This window comes from Lepidochelys kempii, chromosome 11 (assembly GCF_965140285.1).
Source record: "Lepidochelys kempii isolate rLepKem1 chromosome 11, rLepKem1.hap1, whole genome shotgun sequence".
NCBI classification, from domain to species: domain Eukaryota; kingdom Metazoa; phylum Chordata; order Testudines; family Cheloniidae; genus Lepidochelys; species Lepidochelys kempii.
In genome coordinates, this window is record NC_136390.1 from 60,903,018 (window position 1) to 60,922,860 (window position 19,843).

The 19,843-nt window shown below is 42.7% G+C and overlaps 1 protein-coding gene across 16 annotated transcripts in view; it reads left to right on the top strand.

The window, feature by feature from the left end:
* Positions 1–19,843, top strand: part of ABI2 (abl interactor 2) — a 108,348-nt gene that overhangs the window by 82,474 nt on the left and 6,031 nt on the right. For 14 of the 16 annotated variants that reach the window (XM_073306501.2, XM_073306503.2, XM_073306504.2 and 11 more), the window contains 3 exons: positions 191–349; positions 7,386–7,472; positions 7,806–7,979. In XM_073306501.2, coding sequence (XP_073162602.2) covers positions 191–349; positions 7,386–7,472; positions 7,806–7,979 — 420 coding nt within the window. Of the gene's footprint in view, positions 1–190; positions 350–4,367; positions 4,402–7,385; positions 7,473–7,805; positions 7,980–19,843 lie in introns of those variants that run through there. The other 2 variants (XM_073306513.2, XM_073306512.2) reach the window with 2 other exon arrangements.

Here is a 19,843-nt window from a genome sequence, read left to right on the forward strand (position 1 = left end):
CCTTGTGTCAGTATTATCTGACATTCAGAGTTCAGCTGATCTGGCAACTGAACAAAATGCTCTTAAGATGCAGACTTACTGTTCCCTCCCCCCCTCCCAAATTCAATCCTTGGAGTAAGTCTTGAATATAGGCATAAAAAAGCCAGACTTCAATCTTCTCTTTGCTAATGCCTCTTTCTTTCTAACCCAGGTCACCCAGTTCAGTTCTACAGCATGAACAGACCTGCCTCCCGGCACACCCCCCCAACAATAGGGGGCTCTTTACCATACAGGCGCCCTCCTTCTATCACTTCACAAACGAGCCTTCAGAACCAGATGAATGGAGGGCCTTTTTATAGCCAGAACCCAGGTAAGAGGGTTACTTCAGTATATCCAATCCAAAACACCAGTGTGTTCATAACTTCAGAGTTGTGAAGTCTCTTTGATACTGCACTGTTTCCACAGTAGATTTTGTGTGCTGCTTTAGGTGATTTCTAATATAGTGTTGGTAGCCCTGGTAAGGCTATTGTCCACATATAAGGTGTTCAGTTCCCATTAATGCAAACAGCCTAGAATAGTTTATTTTTAATTGAAGCGAGTATAAAATAAAAGTGTCTGACTCGACAAAACAGTGTGGGGAGGCACTACACACAATCCCCTTTACACGGCTCATCCGGTGGATCTCATTCTTGGTCTGCAGTACCCCTGTTGTTCCAATCCTGGTTGAGGATTGAGTGTTTGGTCTTTCATGAACTATTCGAATCCTGGTTCCCAATTACTTCAGCCTGGAGACTTGTATGTTTCTCTCCTGAATAATGGTCAGTCTAGGAGGCAGGGCTTTCCTCTTGGAGTGTGTTTTATCAGGCATCTAGGGTCTAGACATGGCAGGTAGGAGGAGCTCTGCGACAGGAGTCAAGCTTCATATATGCTGGTGTTAGTCTAACTGGTGACCCTTCTCTAAAAGTAGGTGGTTTAATTCTTATCTGCTCAATTTTGAGACTTAACAAGAAGTGACATGTCCTGTATCTGAGTAGGAAAGTGCTGACCATTCATATAACCAGACCTCTTGCCCACATTTCTGATTAGAGAGGAAGGTGCTGTAACAATAATGGAGATGGGAAGATGTTTGGCTTCAGAACAGATTTTCCTTTATACAGAAGATGCAGAGAGATTCAGTAGGAATGTTTGAAGATTATTGATCTTCAAATTTCTTATACTTAAGCTAGATACGTGCAAGTGGTGCAGTGATGCTATTCTGCAGTTTTAAATGGTACACGTAACTTGGAATTATGGTCAGATTCCAGCATCTGGCCTCGGGGATTTGATCAAACTCAAACATATCATTTTATCTCCAGTTGCTAGCTAGCCTCCAAGAGGACGAGATGGTGGGTGGGGGAGTGAAAACGCATGACTTAATTATACTAGCTATTTGAGTTATAGTATTTGTAATGTACATTTATACGCATGTTGAAAGGTGAAAAAAGATAGGAGAAGGTAAAGGAAATAGTGTCAGATACAACTAAAAAGAAATGCCGTCTGAAGTAAAGAGGATTTTCAGTATATCCAGAGTGTTCTTGACCACTGTTCTGTATTTCTGTTTTTAATGAAACCTCCTTTGGAAGTTACCACTACTATATTGTAAAAGATGCCAGATATTCTGTAAATAAGTTATGTAACCATAATTCAGTCTGCTTACCCGAGAAGAAAGTAATGATTAAAAGGATTATTCACTTGAACTATAAATCACAAAGAAAATACTTCCATGGCAGGGACACTTGGCACAGCATAAATAAGTAGCTGCAGGAGAAGACGTTTTCTAAATCAATGTCCAGGCAGAATGTGGAATCTTAGTTGTATTCAGGGGGGTATTAAGGAAGGATCTGTGTATCTGGACTCCCAGGAAGGGAAGGGGCGCCTTTGGACTCGCCAAGTTAGAATCCATGAGTGGGGCATATGACAAGTGGTGGCTGTGGTTTCCCTTTGTAGAAGGAGGAAGCATTGGCAAGATGGGGGACCATAGCTGCTGCTTAGCCCTACTGTAGGGTGGGAGAAAGAACAGATCTTAAAGTTTGGGGAGACCAGTGGAGGGAGGAGAAGGAGGAGAGGATTTTTGGGGTGGGGAAGTGAAGGAAAGGCCTTTGGAGATTATTCAGTATAGAAGAAACGGGGATGTCAGAGCAGGTTCATCCCATTTCATGTGTGGCATTTTTTTTTCAAGGAAGCCAGTACTGTTTTTTTTCCTCTCACATTGTGTGGATTTTGTGCAGGGGATATTGATGCATTCCCCCCCCCCTCCCCCAGTGTATTTTTTATATGCTTTCGGCATGAATTTTTTTCTGGATAGCACTACTAAGGCTGTTTAACTTTTATGCTGCAGTGGTGAGGCTGTTTTTGGAAGGCTGTGGGGATGTAAGCATGTCTGTGTTTTATATAAATATGTCTAACACTGGGTTCTGAAGAGCTACTACCAATTGCAAATTACTGACTGAGGATAAAGAGGATTTATGACTCTCCTTCATTGTGGGAAAGAAGGAGAATTGAGTAAAAGATGGCACCTGCATACAATCATTTCGCTCATCACAGAAATGCAACTGCTTCTGGGATGCAACACGAATGCTTAGTAATACTCAGTAATATTGCCCAGCAGTTATATTTAGTGAAGTATACCGTGTCCAAATGCAACTAAAGGGGGGAATTCAGATAGAACAAAATTACCTGAGTTAGAGAATGTACAGAACGCTGGTGTTAACATCCCTAGTCTTTTCATAGATTCCAAGGTCAGACAGGATCAGTGTGATTGTCACAGTTCAGGGAAATTGCACCTGTATTCCCCCTCTATGTCCAGTGAGGGCACCCACTCTAGACGCCAGGCTCCTCAGAAGACTGTATATGCCTGCCGATAAGCCTACCAGAGAACACCCCAACTCCAGCAAGGAATCTGGCAGTTGATGAGTTCTTCAGACATCACAAAGGGATTTTTTTCTGTGGGCACAAGTTCAAAATAGCTGTTAGCTCAGAACAAGCCCCCAGTCCCCCATGTATCTCTGAGTCACTCCTTTGTACAGTTTGGGTCTTTGATCTGCAGAGACCCTGAATAAGTAATCAGCCAGATAATGGTTCTGTCCTCAGGGCGAAGTTTCAGAAGGTTGGATCTTTGCATAACCAGAGGTGGTGAGAACTCCACTTAACTTTGTTTGTCTGGTGCATTGTTGAAAATAGTCCTCTGAAGCACATAACACTTCCCAAGGTATACACTAACCACATCTTCCCCTAGAGAAGTGACATACAATCCCACAATAATACATACACTTTGCATTTTTAATACAGCAAACTCCTAAAATACTTAAACTTCATTGAATTAATTTTAATTTAATTCAGTAAGGTTTGTCCCGGATATAGCAGGAAATTGCCACATTTATCACAGTTTTCAGAGTAGCAGCCGTGTTAGTCTGTATCCGCAAAAAGAAAAGGAGTACACCTTAGAGACTAACAAATTTATTTGAGCATAAGCTTTCGTGAGCTACAGCTCATTTCATCGGATGCATCCGATGAAGTGAGCTGTAGCTCATGAAAGCTTATGCTCATATAAATTTGTTAGTCTGTAAGGTGCCACAAGATCCTTATCTATCACAATGATCATCTAGTCTGATATCCTGTATAACACAGGCCATAGAACTTCCCCACAATAATTCCTGGAGCATATCTTTTTAGAAAAACCTCTAATCTTGATTTTAAAAATGGTTAGTGATGGAGGATCCACTGTGACCTGGGTAAATTGTTCCAGTGATTAATTACCCTCACTGAAAAATGTACACCTTATTTTCAGTCTGAATTTTTCTAGCTTCAAGCCATTAGATCATGTTGTACCTTTCTCTGCTAGAGTGAGGAGTCCGCTATTAAATATTTGTTCCCCATTTGGTACTTTGACTCTAATCAAGTCACCCCTTAGATGAGATGAGCTCTTTGAGTCTGTCACTATAAGGCAGAAAGAAAAGGAGTACTTGTGGTACCTTAGAGACTAACAAATTTATTTGAGCATAAGCTTTCGTGAGCTACAGCTCACTTCATCAGATGCATTTGTTAGTCTTTTTCTTTTTGCGGCTACAGACTAACACGGCTTCTACTCTGAAACCTGTCACTATAAGGCAGGTTTTCTAATCCGTTAATCATTCTCATGGCTCATCCCTGAACCCATTGCAAGATTCTTCTTGAATTGTGATCACGAGAACAGAGGTCGCACCAGATCCATAGTAAATTAACCTCTCTACTCCTACTCGTGATACCCCTGTTTATGCATCCCAGGATCACATTAGCCCTTTTGGTCACAGCATCGTACTGGGAGCTTATGTTCAGCTGATTATCCACTTTGACCCCCAAATCTTTTTCAGAGTTATTTCTTCCTAGGAGAGAGCCCCCCATCCTGTAAGTATGGCCTACTTTGTTCCTAGATGTGTACATTTACATTTAACTGTACTAAAATGCATATTGTTTGCTTGCATCCAGTTTACCACACAATCCAGATTGTTCTGTATTAATGATCTGTCCTCTTCAATATTTTAACTCCTCCCTCCCCAGTTTGCGTGTCATCTGCAAACTTTATCAATGATGATTTTATGTTTTCTTCCAGGTAACTGATTAAAAAAGTTAAGTAGTGTAGGGTCAAAAACAGATTCCTGTAGGACCCCAATAGAAACAGGCCTGCTCAATGATTATTGCCCATTTACAATTACATTTTGAGACCTATCAGTTAGCCAAGCTTTTAATCCATTTAATATGTGCCCTGTTAATTTTATATTCATTCTAGTTTTTAATAAAAATAGGCATGGGTACCAAGTCAAACATCTTACCAAAGGGTACGTGTATTACATCAACACTATTGTCTTTATCAATCAAAAACTTGTAATCTCATTAAAAACATTGTTAGTTTGGTAGGATCTGTTTTTCATAAACTCATGGTGTTTGGCATTAAGTGATTGCTTTCCTTTAAGTCTTTATTAGTTGAGTTCCTTATCAGTGACTCCATTATCTTGCCTTGAATCGATATCAGACCGACAGACCTATAATTACCTAGGTCATCCCATTTACCCTTTTAAAATACTGGCATAACGTTAGCTTTCTTTCAGTCTTCTGGAACTAGCCCTGTGTTCCAAGGCTTATTGAAAATCAGCATTTAATGGTTCAGCACGCTCCTTGGCCAGCTCTCTTAAAACTCTTGGGTGCAAGTTATCTGGGTGTGCTGATTTAAAAATATGTAACTTTAGTAGTTGCTGTTTAACATTCTTCTGAGATACTAGTGGAATGAACAGTGTTGTTATGATTAGACTACATCATCTGATTTTTTTCAAATAAAGAAAAGAAAGATTTATTGAAAATTTGGCTGCCTTTTGTGAAGTATGATTGATGATTCTATCATTTTTATGTGGTAGTGGACTAATACCATTGTTAGGATACTTTTTGTTCCTAATATACTTAAAACACTTACTCCTTATTGGCCACAGATTTCTCCTTGTGTCCCTTTGGTTCCCTTATCAAATTTATACAACTCCTAGCTTCTGATCCATATTTGTTACTATCAACTTTCTTCTGTTGTTCTCTCCCTCTATTTTTATAGCTGCCTTCGCTTCTCCCCTAAACCAGGTTGGTTTTTTAACCAATATGGTCATCTTTCTTGATCGTGGCTTTTTGGGCATCTACTAAAGTGTTCTTAAATGTCTCCCAGTTAGTATTCACATTTTTTTCTGATTAAATTCTTCCTCCTGGCTGATTTGGCTCATGATTGTTTTCAGCTTTCTGGCTCTTCTTAAAGGACCAAGTATATATTTTCCTGATTTAGAGTTTATTCTGTTCGGACATTATAAATGTGATCAAGTCATGATAACTTGTACCTAAGGTATCATTAAAGAGTTGCTGATCACAGAAACAAAAATTGTCTATCAAGACTAATCTTATGAAGTACAACAGGATCTCTACTGATCACAAATAGCCAAGGCCTCTGTTTGATATCTCCACTAAAAGATATTGTCTGATTATCCATAGCAACCCTTTCAAAATATTAACTAACCCATTTTAAATACTAGTTGCAAAAAAAAAAAAAAAAAAAAGTGTAGACATTCTACATTAGAGTAATGCCAAGTTTCTTTACAAAATAAAATGAAAAATTCTCTTAATACCATCCTACTTTTAAAACACCACTGTTTTGCACAGGTCATACATATACTCAGATATTTAGCCCTTTATTTTAATGAGAACTCTGTATTTACTTTTTAAAGGAAGTTAATGAGGGTGATTGAGAAATAATCTTAAATAATTAAATACATTTTTCCTCTGCCTTCAAACAAAACCATTTAAATTGTTCTCCCCCACCCCCTCTCAAATTTATATTTCCTGGACAGTTAATTCTCTTGAGGGAATTTTAAAGTGAGGCTCTTAGACCCCTGAAAATAAAAGTTTATAAGAGAAGTACTGAAAGTTCCTTCATCTTCCACGTGTGTGCAGTTTCTCAAGGGTTTTCTCTCTTATTCACACCTAACACAAGTGAATTGCATGTTTCCTGAGGTCATTTGGGGTGTATCTAGATAAATCCCTTCTGGAGCTTGGGGTGAAGGTGAAACTGGGGGCGGGATGGGGGAGGAGCTGGGGCTAGAGGCATGGCTGGCCTGGGCACAGAGAGGGAATGAGGGCGGAGCCAGGGTTGGGGCTATGTGTGGCTGGGTGGCAGTCCCTTCCTGCCCCCCATCTGGGCTGCCGCAGGCCCCACTGTGCCCCTCCCTCATTCCTCCGTGCCCCTCTAGAGGGGGTGCGGCCCACAGTTTGGGGATCATTGCGTTAGAGAGACAGACTGGGTGTAGTAATGTGTTTTATTGGACCAACTTCGGTTGGTCAAAGAGACAAGCTTTCAAGCTTATGTAGAGATCTTCAGCTCTCTAAGCTTGAAAGCTTGTCTTTCACCAAGAAAACTTGGTCCTCACATACTTTGTCACTCTAATATCCTCAGACCAGCATGGTTACGTGAACACTGTCAACAAATCAATATTATGTTGTTGATCAAAAAGGAAAAGCTCTCTTGTATTTTGTTAGAGCTGTTCATAAAGTTTTATATTCTACTCCAATAAAAATAGAGTTTAAGAGAAGAAAGTATCTTCATGGTAGTTCGATGAAACAAGTTCTTAAACTGAGTTTTTGGTGTTATGATAAGGAGCTGGTGTGGGAATTTTCAGATAGAGAGAACTAAAACTTGCTGCAAGTGATATTTATATTTCTTAAAGCTCTTTCTTTTGGATGTCATCCTTTTTGTCACACTTCCTTTGGCAGCTTGCTGTAGTGCCCTAATGATGGATATGCCTACTTTCCTGTTTGTCGCGGTTTTATTTCTAATTTATTTGTCTTTTTTTACTCCTTTGCTGCAGTATCCCTTGCTCCTCCTCCTCCTTCCATCCTACAGGTAACTCCACAGTTACCACTGATGGGATTTGTGGCCAGAGTTCAAGAAAATAGTAAGTTTGCTTCTTCCTTGTGCTATGATAGGGCATTGGGTATGGCCTTTGTTTCATGTGTGGAAAAACCTTAGCTGTACGTAGCTAGAATTCTGCTTTTTAATATTTTTCTTTGTTTGGTGAATTTCAAATAAAACAGGAAAAAAACAAACAAGATGAAAAATATTTGTCAAGGGAATCTGATCCTTTCGCCTCCCCATCTTAGTGTTCCTAAATTCTAGCGGTAGGTCCCCATGAAACTAGCTAGGAAGCTCTTGACTAGAGACCACTACTTTTAATCTGCTACCGTAGTTCTCGAGGGTGTTTCATGCTGATCTTGCTGCTTATTTTTAGTTTCAGATACTCCCCCTCCTCCTCCACCTGTAGATGAGCCAGTCTTTGATGAGTCCCCGCCTCCACCCCCACCCCCAGAAGATTATGAAGAGGAGGAGGCAGCTGTGGTGGAGTACAGTGATCCTTATGCTGAAGAGGACCCTCCATGGGCACCAAGGACCTATTTAGAAAAGGGTAGGGTTAAAGAGAGAGAGAGAGAGAGATGGTGGTATCGTCAGTTCTGCAGTCTTTTGCTAAAACCCCTAACTTCAGAATTTACCTTTGTTAAATGAGAATCTTTCAATAGGTCTGTTGGTTGTTTGGATAATTAAGCTTTTATATCATTAATCTGCAATTCCTAAAGAAGTCACTTTGTCACCTTCCCGTCAGTCCATATAGTTTGTGATTCTAGAGATTTGCTCTGGGTGCAGAATTGATCCCTTCAGTTGAATCACAATGTTTTTTTTTATTCAAACGAATTCTCTAGGATGCCACTGTGTGTCTAGTAATATGAGTCGTTGCTATGTAGGACAGGTTTCTTGCACATTGCTTCATTAACACAGTACTGGATATTAAGAGTATGCTACTATGTGGTATCCCATCTGATTTCTCCCCTCTTCCCATTGTACTGGAGATGGTGCCTATAAAGTACATTCTGCAAGGTTACCAGGAACATAGGACAGGGAATGGACTTCCTGGGCCATTAAGTCCAGTCCCCTGCTTTCATGGGCAACCCATCATATAATCCTGTTCATAAATTTATCAACCTCATTCTTAAAACTAGGTTTAGGTTGCCCATCCCCACTACTCCCATTGGAAGGCTTTTCCAGAGAGTCGCTTCACATAGTTAGAAACCTTCTTCTAATTTGCAGCCTGAATTTATTCATGGCCAATTATATTTATTTGTTTTTGTTACCAACATAGTCCTCTAGCTTAAATAGCTTTTCTTCCTCATTCCTGCCACTTGATGTGTTTGTGCTTGAGTCACAGTAATGATGCTATACTTAAGACTGCAGTTGGCTTTCTATTATAACTCCAGTTTTAATCTCTCCTTGATCTCTTAAAAAAAGAGACCTGTCTGAAATTTTGCATGTTACTTTGAGAGAGACATGTTTAGGAAAAGTTTCAGTTTTAAGCAAAATATGTTTGAGAAGTGAGACTTTGGAAGGCAAGTACCAGGCAAGCTCCTTGTGCCCCATAGCTGGCATTAGCCTTATACCCAGACTTAGAAGTCTGTCCAGATCAAGACCTTTCAAGCTATGCTGGCTTTGTCAGAGAGGTCACCTTCCTTGAGGTAGTTTCTGTATTTTCCCTCAAGCAGTATGCAACCCCCACTCTTCTCAGGACTGCTGGATTTCGTGAACCTTTAGAAAGCAGTACCCCTCTCTCAGCAACAGATGTTCAGACATGAGGTTGTAAAAGGGCTGCCTGGTGCCAGCCACACCAGTTCATTCCATTCTGTGGTTAGCTGTGTGTGTAGGAACTTTCTCTTGATGGCTGCAGGGATTTATGGGGATTTTATCCAAATCTCCCCTAAGGGTGGTTAGATGGTAGTAAAGTTAGTAAGTGTTAGACAGCTTGTGGCAGTTGCACACTTGGTTTTTGTCTGCACCATGGACATTGGTATTGGCTGGCCAGACCTCCAGAGACAAGGGCAGATTTTAGTAGTCTGTGCACATTCTACTTGTTGGCTTTGTCTGCAGGATCCAGCTAAGTGTGAAAAAGCTTAGCTCTTTCCTCTCCGACACTTTTGGGAAGATATCTGTTCCCACGGTTCCTCGTGCAGTGTGTGGCACTGCTGTGGTGACAGCACTGACCTGGCCTTACATTCGAATGTCCACGTTAAGTGATTTTGGCATGCTGATGACACACATCAGAAAGGTAATGGTGACTTTCAAAAGCTTATCTCTCTGCCAAACTTAAATGGGAATTCATGGGGCAAAAAAGAGGCCATTCCCTGCCCCCAGTGTTTTGTCCTTGCCAGAGTTTGAAGGCCTCCTGAAAGCGATGAAGTTAGAGCTGCTCACAAAAATAGTTTTAAGAATCTCAGAATGAAAAGTGAGTGTGTGCGCGCGTGTGTGTGTAAAGCTTAAATTCCATCTTGACCGGGTACCTTTTTGGGGAATTAGTTACACTAAATTTCTTTCACAGGCTAAAAACATGGTTAATATAGAGTAGGGTAATGTCACCACAGTGCACAGAAAAATGAAAATTTCTGTGTTACTGCCACTGAAAACTTTTTGTTGAGAAATCCTGGTTCCAGTTGCGAAGCAGGGCAGTGTGCCTATAAATAAAGAATGATATAAAATGTAGCACAGTAAGACTTTCCAACTGTGGGTAGTGAATGTTCGACACTCCAACAACATTCACGCTTAGGGTTGCCAACTTTCTACTCGCACAAAACGGAACACCCTGGCCCCGCCCCCTACCTCACTCCTCTGAGGTCCAACCGCTGCCCTGCCCCTTCTCAGAGGCCTCACCTACCCCCCCCCCCGTTCATTTCATCCCAATTTCACTCACTCATTTTTACTGGGCTGGGGCAGGGGGTTGGGGTGCGAGGTGTGTGTGTGAGGGCTGTGGCTGGGGGTGCAGGCTCTTGGGTGGGGCTGGGTGATGGGGATGATGAGATTAGGGTGCAGGAAGGTGCTGTGGGCTGGGACTGAGGGGTTCGGAGTGCAGGAGGGGGATCAGGGCTGAGGCAGGGGGTTGAGGGGCTCAGGGGTGCAGGCTCCGGCCAGCACTTACCTCAAACCGCTCCCGGAAGCAGCAGCATGTCCTCTCTCCGGTTCCTATGCAGAGGTACGGCCAGGCAGCTCTGCATGCTGCTCTGTCTGCAGGCTCTGACCCCGCAGCTCCCATTGGTCACGGTTCCTGGCCAATGGGAGCTGCAGATCTGATGCTTGCAGCAGGGGGCAGCGCACTGAGCCCCCTGGCTTTCTCCGATGCATTGGAGCCAGTGGGGGGACATGCTGCTGCTTCTGGGAGTCACGCAGAGCCACGGCAGGCAGGGAGCCTGCCTTGTTGCGCTGTGCTGCTGACAGGACTTTTAATGGCCTGGTCAGCAATGCGCACTGGAGCCCCCAGAGTCTCTTTTTGACCGGGTGTTCTGGTCAAAAACCGGACGCCTGGCAACCCTAGTCACACTGCACCAAGAGAGAAAATTCATCCATGCAAGAAAAGTACTTTATTTTTATTTATTTAAAAAAAAATTGAAAGTAGCTGGGGAAGAAATGAAGATTGTGAAGAAGCAACCTCTGCCAGTCCCAGCAGACTCCAAAACTGCTGTCTTTTCCTACCTAACTGCCATAAGTGTGTGGTTCACGAAACACCCAGACTTCACTGGCAGGCTGAAACAACTTGTCAGACAAAATGTCTGACTTGCAGGATATTTGCATGCATTGCTACACTTAGTGACCTTTCCATGGATCTGATTGACATCGTTCTATCGATGCACACAGACTCTTTTGTTTGATAAACATTGCTTCAGCTTATTTGTGTCAAGGAGGCTTATTTCCATGAGGGAGGGCAGGAAAAAAAGCCACTGACACAAAGCATGACTGTCACAGTGGAGTGTCTGGAATGGGCATGCCGATTACTGACCTTGGTGCACCTGACACGGAGTGATCAGCTTTTTCTGGGAGGTTAAATCTCTCCATTGCACTTCCTTCTGTGAGAATAGGTGGCATGTTTTCTTCAGACTAGGACCAGGACAGGTCACTTCTGTAAATCTTTACCCTTGTTGATCAGATTAATTGTTCACAAACATTTGCTTCTTGCTTTGTACCCTGGGTAGTATTGAGGGCACTCAGCATTCGCTCTGCTTTTGTTGCTTGCGGACACTGCTTACTCTGCGAGGCATTTTCTGTTGGGTGAAGCTTACTGCACTGTTAGCGTGTTCATAAGAAACAGTAAGTCCCAAATATTTCATGAGGAGAACTTTCCACATGTGAGACTTCTCACTCTTTTGGCTGTTGTTGTATTTCCTAACTCCAAATACACTTGTAGAGAGCAATCTTCACTCAAGTTCTGGTAGCCTTGTCACCTGGACCTCAGGAAAACTTGGTTGGTCTTTAATCGAATAAAGGAGAATGCCACTGTTTGTTGTGTTACTAATGCAGGGTTTTAAAGAAGTGTGACATAGTTGCTAGTTAGAGTAGGACGTAAGGTTCAAAGCTGGTGGGCCAGCTGATGTTGAAGTGCAGTTTATGGACACAAACTGCTGTGCATTATATCTGCTTAGCCTTTGAGCAAAGACTGTTTTGTTTTTTTTCCCTCTGATTACTCCCGTTAGCTGTTGTGGCTGTTCAGTACTATGGGAAAGTGAACTAGATTCTGTTCTGCCTCAGCAGAATTAATTGCATTCCGGTTGGAGGGCAAATATTTGCCCTCAGTTCCATTTGGGCAACCCCATTGTGTTCAGCCTGGTTGGCCAGGTTTAATTGGAGGCACTCACTGAATCTTTTTGCGATGGATAAACCCAAATAACTTTCATATCTCAGGGTGAATTTGCAGTGCCAACTCTTAGGGGAGGAAAAACGTCTTATGTATGAATTGAGCAAATTTCGATAGGAAAGTCAGAACCCTAATGAACATGACTCCCCATGAAGCCATTTTAGTCATTTTATTTTGGGAAATTTGGGCATGAAGTAGTTAAATATTTTAGAAGGTGAACGGTTCTTGGATGAAGGACTGATATCCTCAGATTAAAGGAACCATGTAGGTAGGACTAGACCAGGGGTCGGCAACCTATGGCACGCGAGCTGATTTTTAATGGCACACTGCTGCCTGCCGGGTCCCAGCCACCGGATCCAGGCCAGGACCCCAGCAGGCAGCAGCTTGCCATTAAAAAATCCTGCCCGCCCTGGCCCGCTCTTCTCCACCCCCCTCCCACGGGGGCAGGGTGAAGAAGCTTGGTCCTGCTGGCTGCTGCTGCAGGGCAGGCAAGCTCCCCCTCCCTCACCTCTTCCCCCAGCGTGGTGGGTTCCTGCCCCTCCTCTCCCTCCCTGCCGCCGATCAGCTGATCGCCCTTGCATGGGAGGGGGAGAAGTGGAGCCACAGCGCGCGTGTGCTGCTCCGGGGAGGAGGCGGAGGAGAGGTGGGGACGGGGCCTTGGGGAAGGGGGGTGGAATGGCTTCATGGAGCAAGACCCCAGCCCTCTGTCCTGACCCCTGCACCCCCCTCACACCACCCCCAGCCCTGACTCCAGCCCCCCCATATACCCAGCCCCCCCCACTCCATGCCCTGACTCTTGCACACCCCACATTCCCACCCTCATCCTGAGCACCAAACGGGAGCTCCTGCACCCTCCACAGATTCCCTCCTGCACTCCTTGCACCAACTGAGAGCTGCCCAGGTAAGCACTCCACACCCAAATCTCCTGCCCCAACCCTGAGTCCCCTCCCTCATTCTAGCTCCTGGCCAGACCCTACATCCCAACCCCTAGCCTGCTCCTTCACCCCCAGCCCTGTGCTCAGTGCATTCCCACCCTCAGCTCAGTGCAGGGAGAGAGGAAGAGAATGGACTAGAACCAGGGAGAAGATAGGTACCCACTCTATGTGGGCAGGGCTGGGATCCCAGACCGGCAGCGGGCTGAGCGGGGCCGATAGCCGGAACCCTGGCTGGCAGAAGCCGGCGGACGGAACCCCAAACTGGCAGCGGGCTGAGCCGCTCAGGAGTCCCGGCTGCTGGCCCCACTCAGCCTGCTGCCAGTCTAGGGTTCTGGCTGCTGGCCCCTTCCCAGCCAGGGTCCCGGCCACAGGCCCCGCTCAGCCCACTGCCGGCCTAGGTGAACGGAACCCCAGGCCGGCAGCGGGCTGAGCAGACCGGTAGCATAAGATCAGCCTTTTAAATTAATTTTAAATGAAGCTTCTTAAACATTTTGAAAACCTTGTTTACTTTAAATACGACAATAGTTTAGTTATATAAGATAGACTTATAGAGAGAGACCTTCTAAAAAATGTTAACATGTAGCATTGGCACGCGAAACCTTAAATTAAAGTGAATAAATGGAGACTCGGCACAGCACTTCTGAAAGGTTGCCGACCCCTGGACTAGATAGACAAAGGCTAAAGAAGTCAAGTGGGTAAACCTATGATGGCGGGAAGATGACTATACATCAGCCTTCAGAGTGACTCTTCCAAATCTCTTCTGAAAGGTAATGTCAGGATTATGCACATTCCCATATGGAACAAGGTAAAGGGGGAACTGCTGGTTTGTAAATGATTTCCATTGTGACAGGAATTTCTGATTCTTCCCTCCTCCCACCCCATTAGCTTTTGCAGAAACCCAAGGCAGGTTCCTTTTGCTTCACAATGGCAGTACCTAGGCGAGTCCTCTAGCACTTATTCTCAGATGCCACGGTAGGGGTAGGGGTGGAGTTTCGTTCTGATCTGATCAAGGATCTTTTCGGGGATTCCTAACCCCCTCTTCCCACAGAATGATTTTGTTGGGCAAGTTTTTACAGAGTTACAACAACCTTTACACAGTATCCTCAGTCTGTGAATGGAGTACGAGGGGTTAAGGGAGGAGAATTGGAGACTCTATAACTGACTCTTCTAGCTCTGAATGACCGGTGTGGGGGAGATTGAGTTTTGAAGCCTACCTAGTTTTGAACAGACAAATATGTAAAAGGTGGCTCCGGTTCGTTAGTAAAGGAAGTTTGGTGCTCTTTGGAAAGAGGAGATCTGAGAGAAAATCAATAGTGCAAATTCCTTGTGGGTTGAGGCTGTAGATGAGATGGTCATAGGAGTATGTTTTAAACCACTGAACCAGCCAAAATAACTAAGCTCTGAAATGACTGTAAAGGTGTATCTGATATGGAGAGTTGAGGAGTGCCCAAAGGGGCAAAAAATTGGTAATGTCCACCAATTATCTGCTAAAGGAGTACCAAATATTGTTATATAAAAGTCCCACAGAAAACGCAGGATTCCAACCTCAAACCTATCCATATATTACCTGATTGTCTGATGAGGAAATATAATGCAGCCAGTCCTCTTCTCCTGGCCCACCCACACTGCTGAAAGGAATTATATCGTTCTGCTGTGTCTCCCCCCTCAAGCTTTAACGGCCAGAATTGTACCCTTACCAGCACAGCGGGGCCCAGTAACCTCACTAGGCCTCAGGTGATGGCTGTTACCTAATAAGTTCAGGACAGCCCTTCACCTGCCAGCACGTGTACCCAGGTTTTAGGCTAAGCAGCCCATCAGACATCAGCATGCTTCACATGGCAGTCTTGGATGTACAGTCTTAGCTTCTTGGGGCAGGGCGGAGAAAGCAGTTGAGTGCTGAAATGAAAAATGTGAGTGGTCACACAACAAAGTCATACAGTCAGCATTCAGTAGACACAGTGGTCTGTTTCTTGTGTTTTGAGCGATTTCTGGTTCCAATGGTGGTCCCCATTTTAAGTACAGGAAATGTGTCTCAAACCAGTAGAATCTTTCAAAATGGTATAAATGTTAAGTGCAACCCCTGCACTATTCATAAAGCGAGCTTTCTACCTGTGAAATAAACCCCACAAACCAAACTCCCCAGAAATGAGTAACCATTCTGTTTAGCTAGGGAGTTTTTCTCCCACTTTACTAAGGGAAAGGGGAGTCTTGATTCATCATTATTTCAGCCCTTCAGTACCTAATAGTTCCTTTCACATGAAAAACTTCTACTTGTCATAATTGTGTTCTCATTCCCCTGCTTCTTGCTTGGAGGCTTTGGGAACAAGTGGGGAATCTGGAGTTTGGGATGTGTGAAATGCTTATAAGGAGTAATGCATGTGTACCTTGGATTGCAGTCAGTGGAGGAAAAGAGGCTGAGGTTGGATTTTGGGGGTCTGGTAACAAAAGCGTCCTCGATCAAATTGTTTAAAACTTTTACAGTTCTTCACCTAAAGCTACTGATATCTCATTAAGTGTATAAGAGGTGCCATAGAAGTGGTTTTGTCATGTATCAGCAGTTTTCATGCTATAATGCGCCAGATCCTGTTGAAGAATTACTGTGGATCATACCAATGTGTTGTACTACATATTTATTAGAGGATATACATAATATATATGAAGTTTATTCCATTAAAATTTTGTTTTAAACATGTTAACATTCATGGGCCATAACAGATGTCTAAATTTTTAATGGTACAGTTACTGCATTAACAAGACACCAGTGTTTTATCTATCCTTTATATCTTGTGTTGATAAAAAAAGAATAATCTTGACACTACAAAATGTAGCATTAGCTGTTTTTTGGGGGGGAAAACTGTATTCATACTGAAAGTGTCTCTGTCCAGAAGAAAATACTTTAAATTTGAAACAAGAATGCTTCTCAAGAGACAAGATCCTGCTTCAGTCCCCATCTCTGACTTTTATGGGCCTGTGAATGAGAACATCTGAAAGCAGCAAGGTAATTGTAAATGTTCCAGCAGGCAATAAGTGTGCTGATTTCAGATTCACAAGGTAAATGATGTTGGGGGAGGAAGGGATTTATATTGGATCTATAAAATAGAAGAGGATGGGGGGTGGGAAATGAACTCCCTGGTGTTAGTGCAGGGTCCCTGCCAAAATCTAATTCATATCCTGTCTCTTGGCACCAAATGACTAAGGGATTGTGTTAAGAAACAAACAAAAGAACTTGACGAAATGAAAATAACAAGGGAAATTGAGGTTCTTCCAATGTATGATGAGCAAACAGCTAAACAATAGCTCAGTGGGATAAGAGAAACTCAAGGAGATCTTGAAGGCAAGGGTGGATACCACTGTGAATATGAATAATTTGGTCGCTGTACAAAAACAACCTCTAGATATTTTACTACATTTTACTGGATTTGGGAGAGGAGGGAAGTGCTTGAAATTCCTTTTCTAACATGTCAGGGCAAACGAGCTCTAAAGCCAAAGTTCTACCTTGAAGGGGACTTTCATACTAGAGGAACTTATGCATTTATCTTGCTGTGAACGAACAAAGCTTTATCTGCTGCAAAATAATTATTTCCATGGCAATGGCTTGTGCTCTTATAAACAGGATTGTCTGTGCTACATGATCAAGAGAAGAAAAAACTGTTTTTTTTTTTGACAGACAAGGTGGACATTCAGTTATCCCCAACAAATTAGCAGTGACAATGCCAAAGATTTTGTGTAGCTTTTTTGTATGTCTAACCTTTAACTTGATAGGAAAGAACTTCTGAGAGACCAAGTGACTGTAGCAGAATTTGAGGATGTAGAAGTAGGAAAGCTGTTGGGAAGTGCGATGGATATAGGCTGTGGCTGCTCTAAAGTGTGTGGTTCTGCTCTGAAAAGTGACTAGAAATGGCACCTTGGGGTTCTGTGTCTAATAGTGCACAGCAACACTATACAGTAGTTTGGGGTAGGAAGTGGATACCAGATCCAGTTTAAACCGCTTGGTGCAGTTATTCTGGGGTTGTTAAATTTGAGCAGGGCACCGTATGATTTTAATGACCATTGGCAGTCAGAACTTCAGTTTTTTCTCTTCCAAAAGGCCATCCTGTGAGCACCACAGTGCCTCACCTAATCCCCAGGATGGGGCCCATGCTAAGGAAGATTCTTAACCAAACAAAGCAGATGGTAGGAATAGATATTTAGAGGGGAGAAATCTTCTTCCATGCCATGTAGGAAGGGAATCTGGTCTTACCCTTGCATTTCACTTCCAGAATTCCAGGGTCTGGGAGCAAATCTTGGATAGGTTTGTGGTCAGTTTGTTATAATCCATCAGAAGATTTCTGTCAAACCAAATATAGTTGTTTAAAAACTATGCAAAAATCATCAGCTAGAAAAACCAGCTTATTACAACCCAGTGGATAACTGTATTTTTAATCTTTGCATTGAAATGTGTTCAGCTACACCTGAAAATAAGACCTGCCTAAGTCTTGTTGGAGGGAAGGTTGCCACCTGTTGAATCCCTGATACTGCTACTTCAGCATCTGGAGCTCTCACTGAAATGCTGGCCCTGACTCCGTATAATTTAGGAACTCTGCCCAGATCACAGCTTGAAGTGGTTTGACTGCAGACAGAAGGATTAAGCGTTCTTTGAGAATGAGGAAAAGGTCCCAGTGCGAAAGTAATTCACAGAAGGAACAGATTACAAGGAGAGATCTATAATGCAGATTTAATTTTTTCTTTATATAAAAAAAGTCATTTTATAAGAGACTCAAGCAGCCAGACTTGCATTATTTCCTCATGGAATGATGAGGAAATGTACGTTAGTAAACTAGAAACGCTGAATATTTTCCAAATTATCAGAAGGGAATGGTGCAAACTGGCACATGAGAAAGTAGGGAATCAGAAAGTACCATCTAAACAGATCATAGTATCATAGAATATCAGGGTTGGAAGGGACCTTAGGAGGTCATCTAGTCCAACCCCCTGCTCAAAGCAGGACCAATCCCCAATTAAATCATCCAATTAAATGGGTTATTGGTTCTCAGTTAAGACATTTTTCTCTTAAACTTAAACTTGTTCTCCTGACTATTAGATAGGGCAGGAACATTTTTGTTAAGAGAAAAACACCTTAAAATTAGGATCAACAGATTTGCCAGGAGCTTTAATGTATTTTTAAATAGGAATTTGGGAGGATTGTATCACACAAACCAGAATATCCTGATTAAATAAAAATGGTTTTCAATGCTAAATTTCCAAGATCAAAAACAAATACAATAAACATTTATTCATTTCACCATTCATGTTTTATTCCCTTAGAATGGTACATCAAAAACTGGTAAGAATGCATTAATTTACAAATAGAGGAATGTAAAGAAGAGCCTATAATGCATGCTTTTTTAATGCACTTTGTACAAATGAAATAATTGTACAGGTCAATATTGAACACATTAACACTCTTTACAAGGTAGCTATTTTGACTCTCATTGGACTGTGGTTATGAATTCTGCTGGTCATCCTGAAAAAGCCAGTGCCGATAGCAAACATTTGTCCTGAACTTCTCTGTGACTTCCTTCAATGAAAAGCTTCATCTTCTGTTTGCAAAATCATCATGAATTTTGCAGTACTTCAGGACACTTGACTCCTGAACTCATGCTGTTCATTATTTCTCCCTGGATTTTAGTCAGATAACTTCTGTTAATTCGCTAGCATAAAGAATCAGGATATCTGTGCAACATGCATTTTGTTTCAAGGCTAGTGCCAGGTGTGCCAGTGGCATCTGCTTGAAGTGATGATTGATGCAATTTGCTAAAGCAGTATTCAGATTTTGGCCTGGATAACTTGCTTTCTGGTGCTCATTGTCATAGGAATTAGAGATGGAAAAAATCTATTGGGTCACCCTCTCTCTTTCCAATACAGGAAAGTCCCTTGCTTAATATTTCCCAATGGTTTGACCAGAGTGATTTGGCTTCCATCACTTCCCTAAGAAAACTATTCCACAGCTTAATCTTTCAACAAGTTTTTCTAATATCTAGCCTACGTTTTCCTTTAAAGGGTCATCTGATTAAGATTTACTTCAGCAGACCCCCCACGCTTTGGATAATTTATCCTGGCACTCTGAGTCCCAGAGCTGGGGCTGCACATGTGCATTCACAGACTGTGGGATATTTGGGACTGAGGTTCCATGGAAACCCAGAGCTCCTACTTCCCCTAAGTTCTTTTCCTACTACAGTTGAGAATTGCTCCCGGAATCATTTCCCCTTCCTGACTCCATTACAGTGCTCTTTGTTCCTTTTCCCAGCCTGTGTTTGGACAGGTAATTAGTTTGCATTTTACTGATCTATAAAAATTGGCATTAGTAGCTTTGCATCGTGTCTGCACCAGTGTGGAGCCAAACCAAACTTTATCTAATTCTACTGTGTTTATCCATAGTGTGATGGATCTGGAAGATCAGCATTCAAGAAAGCATTGAGTTTTTATATAAATGATGAGAACAGGCAGACTTTAATCAATAAGGATTAGAAAAGAAGCCCAGCATCAGTTGGGAAGTTTGGAAGGGATTTGGGGCGGAGCAAATTCCGGGATACCTCAGACGAGTGGGTGAAGTAGAGTTTTGGCAGGTTGCTTTAAACACAAGAGTGCGACACACTGTGGCCGTTGTAGTTGCATTTTCTCCTTCTCCCACTA